Source organism: Heptranchias perlo, chromosome 11 (assembly GCF_035084215.1).
Source record: "Heptranchias perlo isolate sHepPer1 chromosome 11, sHepPer1.hap1, whole genome shotgun sequence".
Classification (NCBI taxonomy): Eukaryota; Metazoa; Chordata; class Chondrichthyes; order Hexanchiformes; family Hexanchidae; genus Heptranchias; species Heptranchias perlo.
In genome coordinates, this window is record NC_090335.1 from 76,959,221 (window position 1) to 76,974,622 (window position 15,402).

The 15,402-nt window shown below is 54.2% G+C and overlaps 1 protein-coding gene across 1 annotated transcript in view; it reads right to left on the reverse strand.

Annotated features, from left to right (window-relative positions):
- trappc10 (trafficking protein particle complex subunit 10) overlaps positions 1–15,402 on the reverse strand; it is a 94,806-nt gene that overhangs the window by 7,656 nt on the left and 71,748 nt on the right. The window contains exon 21 of the mRNA XM_067993409.1: positions 4,146–4,323. Coding sequence (XP_067849510.1) covers positions 4,146–4,323 — 178 coding nt within the window. The remainder of the gene's footprint in view (positions 1–4,145; positions 4,324–15,402) is intronic.

Consider the following 15,402-nt stretch of genomic DNA (forward strand, 5'->3'; position numbering starts at 1 on the left):
CCCTCCACACTGTCCCATCAAACACTCCCAGGGCAGGTACAGCACGGGTTAGATACAGAGTAAAGCTCCCTCTACACTGTCCCATCAAACACTCCCAGGGCAGGTACAGCACGGGTTAGATACAGAGTAAAGCTCCCTCTACACTGTCCCATCAAACACTCCCAGGGCAGGTACAGCACGGGTTAGATACAGAGTAAAGCTCCCTCCACACTGTCCCATCAAACACTCCCAGGGCAGGTACAGCACGGGTTAGATACAGAGTAAAGCTCCCTCCACACTGTCCCATCAAACACTCCCAGGGCAGGTACAGCACGGGTTAGATACAGAGTAAAGCTCCCTCCACACTGTCCCATCAAACACTCCCAGGGCAGGTACAGCACGGGTTAGATACAGAGTAAAGCTCCCTCTACACTGTCCCATCAAACACTCCCAGGGCAGGTACAGCACGGGTTAGATACAGAGTAAAGCTCCCTCTACACTGTCCCATCAAACACTCCCTCTGGAAGGCTAGGGGGGAGTTATAAGAAAAGTTAGAGGGTAACAAAACTGTAAACATGAATTAAACATGCACAGCCCAAGGTCTGGAATTATCCAATCATTTTGACACTAACTGGACTCAATGACCGTGGGTAATCAATGTGCATTTAGAATTATAGAATCATAGAAGTTTACAACATGGAAACAGGCCCTTCGGCCCAACATGTCCATGTCGCCCAGTTTATACCATTAAGCTAGTCCCAATTGCCTGCACTTGGCCCATATCCCTCTATGCCCATCTTACCCATGTAACTGTCCAAATGCTTTTTAAAAGACAAAATTGTACCCGCCTCTACTACTGCCTCTGGCAGCTCGTTCCAGACACTCACCACCCTTTGAGTGAAAAAATTGCCCCTCTGGACCCTTTTGTATCTCTCCCCTCTCACCTTAAATCTATGCCCCCTCGTTATAGACTCCCCAACCTTTGGGAAAAAATTTTGACTATCTACCTTATCTATGACCCTCATTATTTTATAGACTTCTATAAGATCACCCCTAAAGCTCCTACTCTCCAGGGAAAAAAGTCTCAGTCCATCCAACCTCTCCCGATAAGTCAATCCATCAAGTCCCGGTAGCATCCTAGTAAATCTTTTCTGCACTCTTTCTAGTTTAATAATATCCCTTCTATAATAGGGTGACCAGAACTGTACACAGTATTCCAAGTGTGGCCTTACTAATGTCTTGTACAACTTCAACAAGACATCCCAACTCCTGTATTCAATGTTCTGACCAATGAAACCAAGCATGCTGAATGCCTTCTTCACCACCCTATCCACCTGTGACTCCACTTTCAAGGAGCTATGAACCTGTACTCCTCGATCTCTTTGTTCTATAACTCTCCCCAACGTCCTACCATTAACGGAGTAGGTCCCGGCCCGATTCGATCTACCAAAATGCATCACCTCACATTTATCTAAATTAAACTCCATCTGCCATTCATCGGCCCACTGGCCCAATTTATCAAGATCCCGTTGCAATCCTAGATAACCTTCTTCACTGTCCACAATGCCACCAATCTTGGTGTCATCTGCAAACTTACTAACCATGCCTCCTAAATTCTCATCCAAATCATTAATATAAATAACAAATAACAGCGGACCCAGCACCGATCCCTGAGGCACACCGCTGGTCACAGGCCTCCAGTTTGAAACACAACCCTCTACAACCACCCTCTGTCTTCTGTCGTCAAGCCAATTTTGTATCCAATTGGCTACCTCACCTTGGATCCCGTGAGATTTAACCTTATGTAACAACCTACCATGCGGTACCTTCTCAAAGGCTTTGCTAAAGTCCATGTAGACCACGTCCACTGCACAGCCCTCATCCATCTTCTTGGTTACCCCTTCAAAAAACTCAATCAAATTCGTGAGACATGATTTTCCACTCACAAAACCATGCTGACTGTTCCTAATCAGTCCCTGCCTCTCCAAATGCCTGTAGATCCTGTCTCTCAGAATACCCTCTAACAACTTACCCACTACAGATGTCAGGCTCACCGGACCGGTCTGTAGTTCCCAGGCTTTTCCCTGCCGCCCTTCTTAAACAAAGGCACAACATTTGCTACCCTCCAATCTTCAGGCACCTCACCTGTAGCGGTGGATGATTCAAATATCTCTGCTAGGGGACCCGCAATTTCCTCCCTAACCTCCCATAACGTCCTGGGATACATTTCATCAGGTCCCGGAGATTTATCTACCTTGATGCGCGTTAAAACTTCCAGCACCTCCCTCTCTGTAATATGTACACTCCTCAAGACATCACTATTTATTTCCCCAAGTTCCCTAACATCCATGCCTTTCTCAACCGTAAATACCGATGTGAAATATTCATTTAGGATCTCACCCATCTCTTGTGGTTCCGCACATAGATGACCTTGTTGATCCTTAAGAGGCCCTACTCTCTCCCTAGTTACTCTTTTGCCTTTTATGTATTTGTAGAAGCTCTTTGGATTCTCCTTTGCCTTATCTGCCAAAGCAATCTCATGTCCCCTTTTTGCCCTCCTGATTTCTCTCTTAACTCTACTCCGGCAATCTCTATACTCTTCAAGGGATCCACTTGATCCCAGCTGTCTATGCATGTCATATGCCTCCTTCTTCTTTTTGACTGGGGCCTCAATCTCCCGAGTCATCCAAGGTTCCCTACTTCTACCAGCCTTGCCCTTCACTTTATAAGGAATGTGCTTACCCTGAACCCTGGTTAACACACTTTTGAAAGCCTCCCACTTACCAGACGTCCCTTTGCCTGCCAACTGACTCTCCCAATCAACTTCTGAAAGTTCCTGTCTAATACCATCAAAATTGGCCTTTCCACAATTTAGAATTTTAACTTTTGGGCCAGACCTATCCTTCTCCATAGCTATCTTAAAACTAATGGAATTATGATCACTGGTCCCAAAGTGATCCCTCACTAACACTTCTGTCACCTGCCCTTCCTTATTTCCCAAGAGGAGGTCAAGTTTTGCCCCCTCTCTAGTCGGGCCATCCACATACTGAATGAGAAATTCCTCCTGAATACACTCAACAAATTTCTCTCCATCCAAGCCCCTAATGCTATGGCTGTCCCAGTCAATGTTGGGAAAGTTAAAGTCCCCTACTATTACCACCCTATTTTTCTTGCAGCTGTCTGTAATCTCCTTACATATTTGCTCCTCAATTTCCCGTTGACTATTTGGGGGTCTGTCGTACAATCCTACCAAAGTGATCTCTCCCTTCTTATTTTTCAGTTCTACCCATATAGACTCAGTGGGCGAACCCTCGGATATATCCCCTCTCACTACTGCCGTGATGTTCTCCCTAATCAAGAACGCAACTCCCCCTCCTCTCTTACCTCCTGCTCTATCTTTCCTATAGCATCTGTACCCTGGAACATTGAGCTGCCAGTCATTCCCCTCCCTTATCCATGTTTCAGTAATAGCTATAACATCCCAGTCCCATGTACCCATCCATGCCCTGAGTTCATCTGCCTTGCCCATCAGACTTCTTGCATTGAAATAAATGCAGTTTAATCGAGACTTCCCTTGGTCTTTGCCCTGCTTTCTCAGACCATCTGTCCGGTCATGTTTTGTACACTCTCCCTTACTGCCTTTTGTTTCTGTCACCACTTTACTTCCTGCTGACTTCCTGCATCGGTTCCCATCCCCCTGCCACATTAGTTTAAACCCTCCCCAACAGCACTAGCAAACACTCCCCCTCGGACATTGGTTCCAGTCCTGCCCAGATGCAGACCGTCCAATTTGTACTGGTCCCACCTCCCCCAGAACCGGTTCCAATGGCCCAGGAATTTGAATCCCTCCCTCTTGCACCATCTCTCAAGCCACGTATTCATCCTATCTATCCTGTCATTCCTACTCTGACTAGCCCGTGGCACTGGTAGCAATCCTGAGATTACTACCTTTGAGGTCCTACTTTTTAGTTTAACTCCGAACTCCCTAAATTCAGCTTGTAGGACCTCATCCCGTTTTTTACCTATATCGTTGGTACCTATATGCACCACGACAACTGGCTGTTCATTTGCACTGAAGCTTGTCGGTTAAAATGGGAACACAACTTCAAGTGGAATTCCAGCCATTAGCCGAGGGTGAGGGGCTGGGCCACGACAAGCAGCCATACCTTCATACATCAGTCTCGTTGTACAATACCCGTCGCATTCCGCCAAGGCTTCATCTTTATCCACTTCTGTGAGGTCAGAGAGTCGCACGATCGACACTTCCAGATTGCACAGAGTCCCCATTTTACACATCTCAGCTCCGAGGGGCGGGAAGATTTCAGCTTTTACATCGTACAGCGTCTGGGGAAAGAGCGCAGGGTTACTGGTCAGCACAGCGTCTGGGGAAAGAGTGCAGGGTTACTGGTCAGCACAGCGTCTGGGGAAAGAGCGCAGGGTTACTGGTCAGCACAGCGTCTGGGGAAAGAGTGCAGGGTTACTGGTCAGCACAGCGTCTGGAGAAAGAGCGCAGGGTTACTGGTCAGCACAGTGTCTGGGGAAAGAGCGCAGGGTTACTGGTCAGTACAGAGTCTGGGGAAAGAGTGCAGGGTTACTGGTCAGCACAGTGTCTGGGGAAAGAGCGCAGGGTTACTGGTCAGTACAGAGTCTGGGGAAAGAGTGCAGGGTTACTGGACAGCAGAGCGTCTGGAGAAAGAGCGCAGGGTTACTGGTCAGTACAGAGTCTGGGGAAAGAGTGCAGGGTTACTGGACAGCAGAGCGTCTGGAGAAAGAGCGCAGGGTGACTGGTCAGCACAGCGTCTGGAGAAAGAGCGCAGGGTTACTGGACGGCACAGTGTCTGGAGAAAGAGCGCAGGGTTACTGGTCAGCACAGCGTCTGGAGAAAGAGCGCAGGGTTACTGGTCAGCACAGCGTCTGGAGAAAGAGCGCAGGGTTACTGGACGGCACAGTGTCTGGAGAAAGAGCGCAGGGTTACTGGTCAGCACAGCGTCTGGAGAAAGAGCGCAGGGTTACTGGACAGCACAGCGTCTGGAGAAAGAGCGCAGGGTTACTGGTCAGCACATTGTCTGGGGAAAGAGCGCAGGGTTACTGGTCAGTACAGAGTCTGGGGAAAGAGCGCAGGGTTACTGGTCAGTACAGAGTCTGGGGAAAGAGCGCAGGGTTACAGGTCAGTACAGAGTCTGGGGAAAGAGCGCAGGGTTACTGGTCAGCACAGTGTCTGGGGAAAGAGCGCAGGGTTACTGGTCAGTACAGAGTCTGGGGAAAGAGCGCAGGGTTACTGGTCAGCAGAGTGTCTGGAGAAAGAGCGCAGGGTTACTGGACAGCACATTGTCTGGAGAAAGAGCGCAGGGTTACTGGACGGCACAGTGTCTGGAGAAAGAGCGCAGGGTTACTGGACGGCACAGTGTCTGGAGAAAGAGCGCAGGGTTACTGGACGGCACATTGTCTGGAGAAAGAGCGCAGGGTTACTGGACGGCACATTGTCTGGAGAAAGAGCGCAGGGTTACTGGACGGCACAGTGTCTGGAGAAAGAGCGCAGGGTTACTGGACGGCACAGTGTCTGGAGAAAGAGCGCAGGGTTACTGGACGGCACAGTGTCTGGAGAAAGAGCGCAGGGTTACTGGACGGCACAGTGTCTGGAGAAAGAGCGCAGGGTTACTGGTCAGTACAGTGTCTGGGGAAAGAGCGCAGGGTTACTGGTCAGTACAGTGTCTGGGGAAAGAGCGCAGGGTTACTGGTCAGCACAGTGTCTGGGGAAAGAGCGCAGGGTTACTGGTCAGCACAGCGTCTGGGGAAAGAGCGCAGGGTTACTGGACGGCACAGTGTCTGGGGAAAGAGCGCAGGGTTACTGGTCAGCACAGCGTCTGGGGAAAGAGCGCAGGGTTACTGGTCAGTACAGTGTCTGGGGAAAGAGCGCAGGGTTACTGGTCAGTACAGCGTCTGGGGAAAGAGCGCAGGGTTACTGGTCAGCACAGCGTCTGGGGAAAGAGCGCAGGGTTACTGGTCAGCACAGTGTCTGGGGAAAGAGCGCAGGGTTACTGGTCAGCACAGTGTCTGGAGAAAGAGCGCAGGGTTACTGGTCAGTACAGTGTCTGGGGAAAGAGCGCAGGGTTACTGGTCAGCACAGTGTCTGGGGAAAGAGCGCAGGGTTACTGGTCAGTACAGTGTCTGGGGAAAGAGCGCAGGGTTACTGGTCAGCACAGCGTCTGGGGAAAGAGTGCAGGGTTACTGGTCAGCACAGTGTCTGGGGAAAGAGCGCAGGGTTACTGGTCAGCACAGTGTCTGGGGAAAGAGCGCAGGGTTACTGTTCTGCAGAGTGTCTGGAGAGCAGGGTTACTGGTCAGCACAGTGTCTGGAGAAAGAGCGCAGGGTTACTGGTCAGCACAGCGTCTGGGGAAAGAGCGCAGGGTTACTGGTCAGTACAGTGTCTGGGGAAAGAGCGCAGGGTTCCTGGTCAGCACAGCGTCTGGGGAAAGAGCGCAGGGTTACTGGTCAGTACAGTGTCTGGGGAAAGAGCGCAGGGTTACTGGTCAGCACAGTGTCTGGGGAAAGAGCGCAGGGTTACTGGTCAGTACAGTGTCTGGGGAAAGAGCGCAGGGTTACTGGTCAGTACAGTGTCTGGAGAAAGAGCGCAGGGTTACTGGTCAGCACAGTGTCTGGGGAAAGAGCGCAGGGTTACTGGTCAGCACAGCGTCTGGGGAAAGAGCGCAGGGTTACTGGTCAGTACAGTGTCTGGGGAAAGAGCGCAGGGTTACTGGTCAGTACAGCGTCTGGGGAAAGAGCGCAGGGTTACTGGTCAGCACAGCGTCTGGGGAAAGAGCGCAGGGTTACTGGTCAGCACAGTGTCTGGGGAAAGAGCGCAGGGTTACTGGTCAGCACAGTGTCTGGAGAAAGAGCGCAGGGTTACTGGTCAGCACAGTGTCTGGGGAAAGAGCGCAGGGTTACTGGTCAGTACAGTGTCTGGGGAAAGAGCGCAGGGTTACTGGTCAGCACAGCGTCTGGGGAAAGAGTGCAGGGTTACTGGTCAGCACAGTGTCTGGGGAAAGAGCGCAGGGTTACTGGTCAGCACAGTGTCTGGGGAAAGAGCGCAGGGTTACTGTTCTGCAGAGTGTCTGGAGAGCAGGGTTACTGGTCAGCACAGTGTCTGGAGAAAGAGCGCAGGGTTACTGGTCAGCACAGCGTCTGGGGAAAGAGCGCAGGGTTACTGGTCAGTACAGTGTCTGGGGAAAGAGCGCAGGGTTCCTGGTCAGCACAGCGTCTGGGGAAAGAGCGCAGGGTTACTGGTCAGTACAGTGTCTGGGGAAAGAGCGCAGGGTTACTGGTCAGCACAGTGTCTGGGGAAAGAGCGCAGGGTTACTGGTCAGTACAGTGTCTGGGGAAAGAGCGCAGGGTTACTGGTCAGTACAGTGTCTGGAGAAAGAGCGCAGGGTTACTGGTCAGCACAGTGTCTGGGGAAAGAGCGCAGGGTTACTGGTCAGCACAGTGTCTGGGGAAAGAGCGCAGGGTTACTGGTCAGCACAGTGTCTGGAGAAAGAGCGCAGGGTTACTGGTCAGCACAGCGTCTGGGGAAAGAGCGCAGGGTTACTGGTCAGTACAGTGTCTGGGGAAAGAGCGCAGGGTTACTGGTCAGCACAGTGTCTGGAGAAAGAGCGCAGGGTTACTGGTCAGCACAGTGTCTGGAGAAAGAGCGCAGGGTTACTGGTCAGCACAGTGTCTGGAGAAAGAGCGCAGGGTTACTGGTCAGTACAGTGTCTGGGGAAAGAGCGCAGGGTTACTGGTCAGCACAGTGTCTGGAGAAAGAGCGCAGGGTTACTGGTCAGTACAGCGTCTGGGGAAAGAGCGCAGGGTTACTGGTCAGCAGAGTGTCTGGGGAAAGAGCGCAGGGTTACTGGTCAGCACAGCGTCTGGGGAAAGAGCGCAGGGTTACTGGTCAGCAGAGTGTCTGGGGAAAGAGCGCAGGGTTACTGGTCAGCAGAGTGTCTGGGGAAAGAGCGCAGGGTTACTGGTCAGCACAGCGTCTGGGGAAAGAGCGCAGGGTTACTGGTCAGCACAGCGTCTGGGGAAAGAGCGCAGGGTTACTGGTCAGCAGAGTGTCTGGGGAAAGAGCGCAGGGTTACTGGTCAGCACAGTGTCTGGGGAAAGAGCGCAGGGTTACTGGACAGCAGAGCGTCTGGAGAAAGAGCGCAGGGTTACTGGTCAGCACAGTGTCTGGGGAAAGAGCGCAGGGTTACTGGTCAGCACAGTGTCTGGGGAAAGAGCGCAGGGTTACTGGTCAGCAGAGTGTCTGGGGAAAGAGCGCAGGGTTACTGGTCAGCAGAGTGTCTGGGGAAAGAGCGCAGGGTTACTGGACGGCACAGTGTCTGGAGAAAGAGCGCAGGGTTACTGGTCAGCACAGCTTCTGGGGAAAGAGCGCAGGGTTACTGGTCAGCACAGCGTCTGGAGAAAGAGCGCAGGGTTACTGGTCAGCATAGTGTCTGGAGAAAGAGCGCAGGGTTACTGGTCAGCACAGTGTCTGGAGAAAGAGCGCAGGGTTACTGGTCAGTACAGCGTCTGGGGAAAGAGCGCAGGGTTACTGGTCAGCAGAGTGTCTGGGGAAAGAGCGCAGGGTTACTGGTCAGCAGAGTGTCTGGGGAAAGAGCGCAGGGTTACTGGTCAGCACAGTGTCTGGAGAAAGAGCGCAGGGTTACTGGTCAGCAGAGTGTCTGGGGAAAGAGCGCAGGGTTACTGGACGGCACAGTGTCTGGAGAAAGAGCGCAGGGTTACTGGTCAGCACAGCGTCTGGGGAAAGAGCGTAGGGTTACTGGTCAGCAGAGTGTCTGGGGAAAGAGCGCAGGGTTACTGGTCAGCAGAGTGTCTGGGGAAAGAGCGCAGGGTTACTGGTCAGTACAGAGTCTGGGGAAAGAGTGCAGGGTTACTGGACAGCACAGCGTCTGGAGAAAGAGCGCAGGGTTACTGGACGGCACAGTGTCTGGAGAAAGAGCGCAGGGTTACTGGTCAGCACAGCGTCTGGAGAAAGAGCGCAGGGTTACTGGACAGCACAGCGTCTGGAGAAAGAGCGCAGGGTTACTGGTCAGTACAGAGTCTGGGGAAAGAGCGCAGGGTTACTGGTCAGCACAGTGTCTGGGGAAAGATCGCAGGGTTACTGGTCAGTACAGAGTCTGGGGAAAGAGCGCAGGGTTACTGGTCAGCAGAGTGTCTGGAGAAAGAGCGCAGGGTTACTGGACAGCACATTGTCTGGAGAAAGAGCGCAGGGTTACTGGTCAGCACAGTGTCTGGGGAAAGAGCGCAGGGTTACTGGTCAGCACAGTGTCTGGGGAAAGAGCGCAGGGTTACTGGACGGCACAGTGTCTGGAGAAAGAGCGCAGGGTTACTGGACGGCACATTGTCTGGAGAAAGAGCGCAGGGTTACTGGACGGCACATTGTCTGGAGAAAGAGCGCAGGGTTACTGGACGGCACAGTGTCTGGAGAAAGAGCGCAGGGTTACTGGACGGCACAGTGTCTGGAGAAAGAGCGCAGGGTTACTGGTCAGTACAGTGTCTGGGGAAAGAGCGCAGGGTTACTGGTCAGCACAGCGTCTGGGGAAAGAGCGCAGGGTTACTGGTCAGTACAGTGTCTGGGGAAAGAGCGCAGGGTTACTGGACGGCACAGTGTCTGGAGAAAGAGCGCAGGGTTACTGGTCAGCAGAGCGTCTGGAGAAAGAGCGCAGGGTTACTGGACAGCACAGCGTCTGGAGAAAGAGCGCAGGGTTACTGGTCAGCACAGTGTCTGGAGAAAGAGCGCAGGGTTACTGGACGGCACAGTGTCTGGAGAAAGAGCGCAGGGTTACTGGTCGGCACAGTGTCTGGGGAAAGAGCGCAGGGTTACTGGTCAGCACAGCGTCTGGGGAAAGAGCGCAGGGTTACTGGTCAGTACAGCGTCTGGGAAAAGAGCGCAGGGTTACTGGACAGCACAGTGTCTGGGGAAAGAGCGCAGGGTTACTGGTCAGTACAGCGTCTGGGGAAAGAGCGCAGGGTTACTGGTCAGCACAGCGTCTGGGGAAAGAGCGCAGGGTTACTGGTCAGCACAGTGTCTGGGGAAAGAGCGCAGGGTTACTGGTCAGCACAGTGTCTGGAGAAAGAGCGCAGGGTTACTGGTCAGTACAGTGTCTGGGGAAAGAGCGCAGGGTTACTGGTCAGCACAGTGTCTGGGGAAAGAGCGCAGGGTTACTGGTCAGTACAGTGTCTGGGGAAAGAGCGCAGGGTTACTGGTCAGCACAGTGTCTGGGGAAAGAGCGCAGGGTTACTGGTCAGCACAGTGTCTGGGGAAAGAGCGCAGGGTTACTGGTCAGCAGAGTGTCTGGGGAAAGAGCGCAGGGTTACTGGTCAGCAGAGTGTCTGGGGAAAGAGCGCAGGGTTACTGGTCAGCACAGTGTCTGGGGAAAGAGCGCAGGGTTACTGGTCAGCACAGTGTCTGGGGAAAGAGCGCAGGGTTACTGGTCAGCACAGCGTCTGGGGAAAGAGTGCAGGGTTACTGGTCAGCACAGTGTCTGGGGAAAGAGCGCAGGGTTACTGGTCAGCACAGTGTCTGGGGAAAGAGCGCTGGGTTACTGGTCAGCACAGTGTCTGGGGAAAGAGCGCAGGGTTACTGGTCAGCACAGTGTCTGGGGAAAGAGCGCAGGGTTACTGGTCAGCACAGTGTCTGGAGAAAGAGCGCAGGGTTACTGGTCAGCACAGCGTCTGGGGAAAGAGCGCAGGGTTACTGGTCAGTACAGTGTCTGGGGAAAGAGCGCAGGGTTACTGGTCAGCACAGCGTCTGGGGAAAGAGCGCAGGGTTACTGGTCAGTACAGTGTCTGGGGAAAGAGCGCAGGGTTACTGGTCAGTACAGTGTCTGGGGAAAGAGCGCAGGGTTACTGGTCAGCACAGTGTCTGGAGAAAGAGCGCAGGGTTACTGGTCAGCACAGCGTCTGGGGAAAGAGCGCAGGGTTACTGGTCAGTACAGTGTCTGGAGAAAGAGCGCAGGGTTACTGGTCAGCACAGTGTCTGGAGAAAGAGCGCAGGGTTACTGGTCAGCACAGCGTCTGGGGAAAGAGCGCAGGGTTACTGGTCAGCACAGCGTCTGGGGAAAGAGCGCAGGGTTACTGGTCAGCACAGCGTCTGGAGAAAGAGCGCAGGGTTACTGGTCAGCACAGCGTCTGGGGAAAGAGCGCAGGGTTACTGGTCAGCACAGCGTCTGGGGAAAGAGCGCAGGGTTACTGGTCAGTACAGCGTCTGGGGAAAGAGCGCAGGGTTACTGGTCAGCACAGTGTCTGGAGAAAGAGCGCAGGGTTACTGGTCAGTACAGCGTCTGGGGAAAGAGCGCAGGGTTACTGGTCAGCAGAGTGTCTGGGGAAAGAGCGCAGGGTTACTGGTCAGCAGAGTGTCTGGGGAAAGAGCGCAGGGTTACTGGTCAGCAGAGTGTCTGGGGAAAGAGCGCAGGGTTACTGGTCAGCACAGTGTCTGGGGAAAGAGCGCAGGGTTACTGGTCAGCACAGTGTCTGGGGAAAGAGCGCAGGGTTACTGGTCAGCACAGCGTCTGGGGAAAGAGTGCAGGGTTACTGGTCAGCACAGTGTCTGGGGAAAGAGCGCAGGGTTACTGGTCAGCACAGTGTCTGGGGAAAGAGCGCAGGGTTACTGGTCAGCACAGTGTCTGGGGAAAGAGCGCAGGGTTACTGGTCAGCACAGTGTCTGGAGAAAGAGCGCAGGGTTACTGGTCAGCACAGCGTCTGGGAAAAGAGCGCAGGGTTACTGGTCAGCAGAGTGTCTGGGGAAAGAGCGCAGGGTTACTGGTCAGCACAGTGTCTGGGGAAAGAGCGCAGGGTTACTGGACAGCAGAGCGTCTGGAGAAAGAGCGCAGGGTTACTGGTCAGCACAGTGTCTGGGGAAAGAGCGCAGGGTTACTGGTCAGCACAGTGTCTGGGGAAAGAGCGCAGGGTTACTGGTCAGCAGAGTGTCTGGGGAAAGAGCGCAGGGTTACTGGTCAGCAGAGTGTCTGGGGAAAGAGCGCAGGGTTACTGGTCAGCAGAGTGTCTGGGGAAAGAGCGCAGGGTTACTGGTCAGCAGAGTGTCTGGGGAAAGAGCGCAGGGTTACTGGTCAGCAGAGTGTCTGGGGAAAGAGCGCAGGGTTACTGGTCAGCAGAGTGTCTGGGGAAAGAGCGCAGGGTTACTGGACGGCACAGTGTCTGGAGAAAGAGCGCAGGGTTACTGGTCAGCACAGCTTCTGGGGAAAGAGCGCAGGGTTACTGGTCAGCACAGCGTCTGGAGAAAGAGCGCAGGGTTACTGGTCAGCACAGCGTCTGGAGAAAGAGCGCAGGGTTACTGGTCAGCAGAGTGTCTGGGGAAAGAGCGCAGGGTTACTGGTCAGCACAGTGTCTGGAGAAAGAGCGCAGGGTTACTGGTCAGCACAGCGTCTGGAGAAAGAGCGCAGGGTTACTGGTCAGCACAGCGTCTGGAGAAAGAGCGCAGGGTTACTGGTCAGCACAGCGTCTGGAGAAAGAGCGCAGGGTTACTGGTCAGCACAGCGTCTGGGGAAAGAGCGCAGGGTTACTGGTCAGCAGAGTGTCTGGGGAAAGAGCGCAGGGTTACTGGACGGCACAGTGTCTGGAGAAAGAGCGCAGGGTTACTGGTCAGCACAGCGTCTGGGGAAAGAGCGCAGGGTTACTGGTCAGCAGAGTGTCTGGGGAAAGAGCGCAGGGTTACTGGTCAGCAGAGTGTCTGGGGAAAGAGCGCAGGGTTACTGGTCAGCAGAGTGTCTGGAGAAAGAGCGCAGGGTTACTGGTCAGTACAGCGTCTGGGGAAAGAGCGCAGGGTTACTGGTCAGCAGAGTGTCTGGGGAAAGAGCGCAGGGTTACTGGTCAGCAGAGTGTCTGGAGAAAGAGCGCAGGGTTACTGGTCAGTACAGCGTCTGGGGAAAGAGCGCAGGGTTACTGGTCAGCAGAGTGTCTGGGGAAAGAGCGCAGGGTTACTGGTCAGCACAGTGTCTGGGGAAAGAGCGCAGGGTTACTGGTCAGCAGAGTGTCTGGGGAAAGAGCGCAGGGTTACTGGTCAGCAGAGTGTCTGGGGAAAGAGCGCAGGGTTACTGGTCAGCAGAGTGTCTGGGGAAAGAGCGCAGGGTTACTGGTCAGTACAGCGTCTGGGGAAAGAGCGCAGGGTTACTGGACAGCACATTGTCTGGGGAAAGAGCGCAGGGTTACTGGTCAGCACAGCTTCTGGGGAAAGAGCGCAGGGTTACTGGTCAGCACAGCGTCTGGGGAAAGAGCGCAGGGTTACTGGTCAGCACAGCGTCTGGGGAAAGAGCGCAGGGTTACTGGTCAGCACAGCGTCTGGGGAAAGAGCGCAGGGTTACTGGTCAGCACAGTGTCTGGAGAAAGAGCGCAGGGTTACTGGTCAGCAGAGTGTCTGGGGAAAGAGCGCAGGGTTCCTGGTCAGCACAGTGTCTGGGGAAAGAGCGCAGGGTTACTGGACAGCAGAGCGTCTGGAGAAAGAGCGCAGGGTTACTGGTCAGCACAGTGTCTGGGGAAAGAGCGCAGGGTTACTGGTCAGCACAGTGTCTGGGGAAAGAGCGCAGGGTTACTGGTCAGCAGAGTGTCTGGGGAAAGAGCGCAGGGTTACTGGTCAGCAGAGTGTCTGGGGAAAGAGCGCAGGGTTACTGGTCAGCAGAGTGTCTGGGGAAAGAGCGCAGGGTTACTGGTCAGCAGAGTGTCTGGGGAAAGAGCGCAGGGTTACTGGTCAGCAGAGTGTCTGGGGAAAGAGCGCAGGGTTACTGGTCAGCAGAGTGTCTGGGGAAAGAGCGCAGGGTTACTGGACGGCACAGTGTCTGGAGAAAGAGCGCAGGGTTACTGGTCAGCACAGCTTCTGGGGAAAGAGCGCAGGGTTACTGGTCAGCACAGCGTCTGGAGAAAGAGCGCAGGGTTACTGGTCAGCACAGCGTCTGGAGAAAGAGCGCAGGGTTACTGGTCAGCAGAGTGTCTGGGGAAAGAGCGCAGGGTTACTGGTCAGCACAGTGTCTGGAGAAAGAGCGCAGGGTTACTGGTCAGCACAGTGTCTGGGGAAAGAGCGCAGGGTTACTGGTCAGCACAGTGTCTGGAGAAAGAGCGCAGGGTTACTGGTCAGCACAGCGTCTGGAGAAAGAGCGCAGGGTTACTGGTCAGCAGAGTGTCTGGGGAAAGAGCGCAGGGTTACTGGTCAGCAGAGTGTCTGGGGAAAGAGCGCAGGGTTACTGGTCAGCACAGTGTCTGGGGAAAGAGCGCAGGGTTACTGGTCAGCACAGTGTCTGGAGAAAGAGCGCAGGGTTACTGGTCAGCACAGTGTCTGGGGAAAGAGCGCAGGGTTACTGGTCAGCACAGTGTCTGGGGAAAGAGCGCAGGGTTACTGGTCAGCACAGTGTCTGGAGAAAGAGCGCAGGGTTACTGGTCAGCACAGCGTCTGGAGAAAGAGCGCAGGGTTACTGGTCAGCAGAGTGTCTGGGGAAAGAGCGCAGGGTTACTGGTCAGCAGAGTGTCTGGGGAAAGAGCGCAGGGTTACTGGACGGCACAGTGTCTGGAGAAAGAGCGCAGGGTTACTGGTCAGCACAGCGTCTGGGGAAAGAGCGCAGGGTTACTGGTCAGCAGAGTGTCTGGGGAAAGAGCGCAGGGTTACTGGTCAGCAGAGTGTCTGGGGAAAGAGCGCAGGGTTACTGGTCAGCAGAGTGTCTGGGGAAAGAGCGCAGGGTTACTGGTCAGCACAGTGTCTGGAGAAAGAGCGCAGGGTTACTGGTCAGTACAGCGTCTGGGGAAAGAGCGCAGGGTTACTGGTCAGCAGAGTGTCTGGGGAAAGAGCGCAGGGTTACTGGTCAGCACAGTGTCTGGGGAAAGAGCGCAGGGTTACTGGTCAGCAGAGTGTCTGGGGAAAGAGCGCAGGGTTACTGGTCAGCAGAGTGTCTGGGGAAAGAGCGCAAGGTTACTGGTCAGCAGAGTGTCTGGGGAAAGAGCGCAGGGTTACTGGACGGCACAGTGTCTGGAGAAAGAGCGCAGGGTTACTGGACAGCAGAGTGTCTGGGGAAAGAGCGCAGGGTTACTGGACAGCAGAGTGTCTGGAGAAAGAGCGCAGGGTTACTGGTCAGTACAGTGTCTGGAGAAAGAGCGCAGGGTTACTGGTCAGCACAGCATCTGGAGAGCAGGGTCACTGCACAGCACATCCAAACAGAGTACACTGAGGGAAGAGGACAGCAGGGTTAGGAGGAGCTTAGGAAGAACTTGAACTCTGAACAGGAAGTAGTGGGAAATCGGAGAAAGTCACTTCACACAAGGAAACCGTGCCTCACACAGAAAGATAGGAGGCGGAGCCTCAGTACAGGGTGTCTCAGATCTGGGCTTTATAACTTGTCACAGTTACCTAGAAACTCAGGGTTGGTGATATTTGGTCCAAAC